A 1774-nucleotide genomic window follows, 5' to 3' on the forward strand; every position below is an offset into this window, starting at 1 on the left:
TCTGTGTTGGCTTCATCCTCACTCTCTTAGTAAGACAACAATAGCAGCTCGAAGTGGCACATCCCGTAGAAAGCAACATCGGAGGAAGAAGAGCTGTGTCTCTTTCCTAAATTTATTTATTGAAGTATAATATTCATACAGAAGTCTTTACATATAATAAGTGTATGGCTTGATGAATTTTAACAAACTTGACTACTTATGTAACCAACACCCAGATTAATTGTGTTTGTCTTTCATGCTCTCCTAGAGAAGCTAAGAAAGCACATCCACCTTCCTTTCTTCATAGTCTGTCCAGCTGGGATGGAACAAAGGGGAGAATGTGTAGAAGCACCGAGGTGTAAGTTTGATTATAAATATTAGGCTACTAAGGGTCTCCTCAATATGTAGCACCCTTGGTTGACTTCAAGGATTGTTTTAGAAAGACATCTGAATACCCTACAGACAGTGAGGGGACTCCTTTCCAGGAAGGAGAACGTCAATACGATCTCTTCTCTAGTGAAGTTCTCTCTTCATTGCTGGTCATCACAGGGGAATTGAGGCGTTGAATATAGTAATGGAAACATTAGTAGGAGTAGAAGTAAAGGGCCAGATGAATGAGAGGGACAGGTGGGAGAGGCTTTCCCATTCTCCATGCTCATAAGTGGGTAGACTTGCACCTCGGCTACTCCATCCTTCTATCTTCTGGTAAAGACAGGAGGAATTGTTCATCATGAGTTAGCTCATACAGAAAAGATAGGGTGATTGAATTGTTGAGGGATGTGTGTGCCAGTACATTCAGACTCCACGAAAAAAAGGAAGACTTACTTGAATTCTGCCAATCAGTGCCCCTTTTAATGAGTGAGTACGTGTAAGGAGAGAGCTGGATTGTCTACTACCGGAATTTTCTTATTTCCTCATAGATTTCCAAAAATGAGAATGCTGGCTAGAAATGACTCCTTAGTGACTGAATTTATTCTTGCTAGATGAAGAGATCATCCAGAGCTCCAGCAACCTCTCTTTTGTTTGTCTCGAATGATCTACTTGGTCATTATGGTGGGCATTCTTGGCTTGATCTTTTTTATTGGGATAAATTTTCACCTTCACACCCCCATGTGCTATTTCGTCTTCAATCTATCCTTCAGTGATCTCTGTTACCATAGGAATCAGGCTCCTTAGATGCTTTGCTATGTGTCTTGGGACAATTCTGAGCTTGTAAACCAGCAGCTCCAACACTCCCTCTGGAGACAGAGAACGAGAGTTCATTGCTAATGTCACCTTGTACCTCTGTTCCCACAGATCACACTGCTGAAGTGAATGGCTATGAAAAATGACTCTTCAGTGATTGAGTTTATCCTTATGGGATTAACAGAGAAAGCTGAGCTCCAGCCACCCCTGTTTTTTCTGTTGTTGGTGAACTATGTAGTCACTGTGATGGGGAATTTAAGCTTAATTAATCTGATTTGTCTGAATTCTCACCTTCACACTCCCATGTACATTTTCCTCTTCAATCTGTCCTTCATTGATCTCTGCTATTCATTTATCTTTACTCCTAAAATGCTGATGAGCTTTATTTCAGAGAGAAACATTATCTCCTTTGCAGGATGCATGACTCAGCTATTTTTCTTCTGCTTCTTTGTCAACTCTGAGTGCTATGTGTTGACAGCCATGGCCTATGATCGCTATGTGGCCATCTGCAAGCCCCTGCTGTACACTGTCACCATGTCCCGTAGGGTCTGTTCCCTGTTGATGTCTGGTTCATATATGATGGGGTTTGCTGGTGCCATGGTGCTCACAG

The 1774-nt window shown here is 41.9% G+C and overlaps 1 protein-coding gene across 1 annotated transcript; it reads left to right on the plus strand.

The window, feature by feature from the left end:
* Window positions 1-1293: 1293 nt before the first annotated feature.
* Window positions 1294-1764, plus strand: LOC105757013 (olfactory receptor 143-like; the record flags this gene model as incomplete). Its single annotated transcript, XM_012559984.1, has 1 exon — window positions 1294-1764. A coding segment is annotated over exon 1 (471 nt), but the record flags the coding sequence as incomplete, so codon positions are not given.
* Window positions 1765-1774: the final 10 nt, after the last annotated feature.

The sequence above is a fragment of the Trichechus manatus genome, unplaced genomic scaffold, assembly GCF_000243295.1.
Source record: "Trichechus manatus latirostris isolate Lorelei unplaced genomic scaffold, TriManLat1.0 scaffold00696, whole genome shotgun sequence".
Classification (NCBI taxonomy): Eukaryota; Metazoa; Chordata; class Mammalia; order Sirenia; family Trichechidae; genus Trichechus; species Trichechus manatus.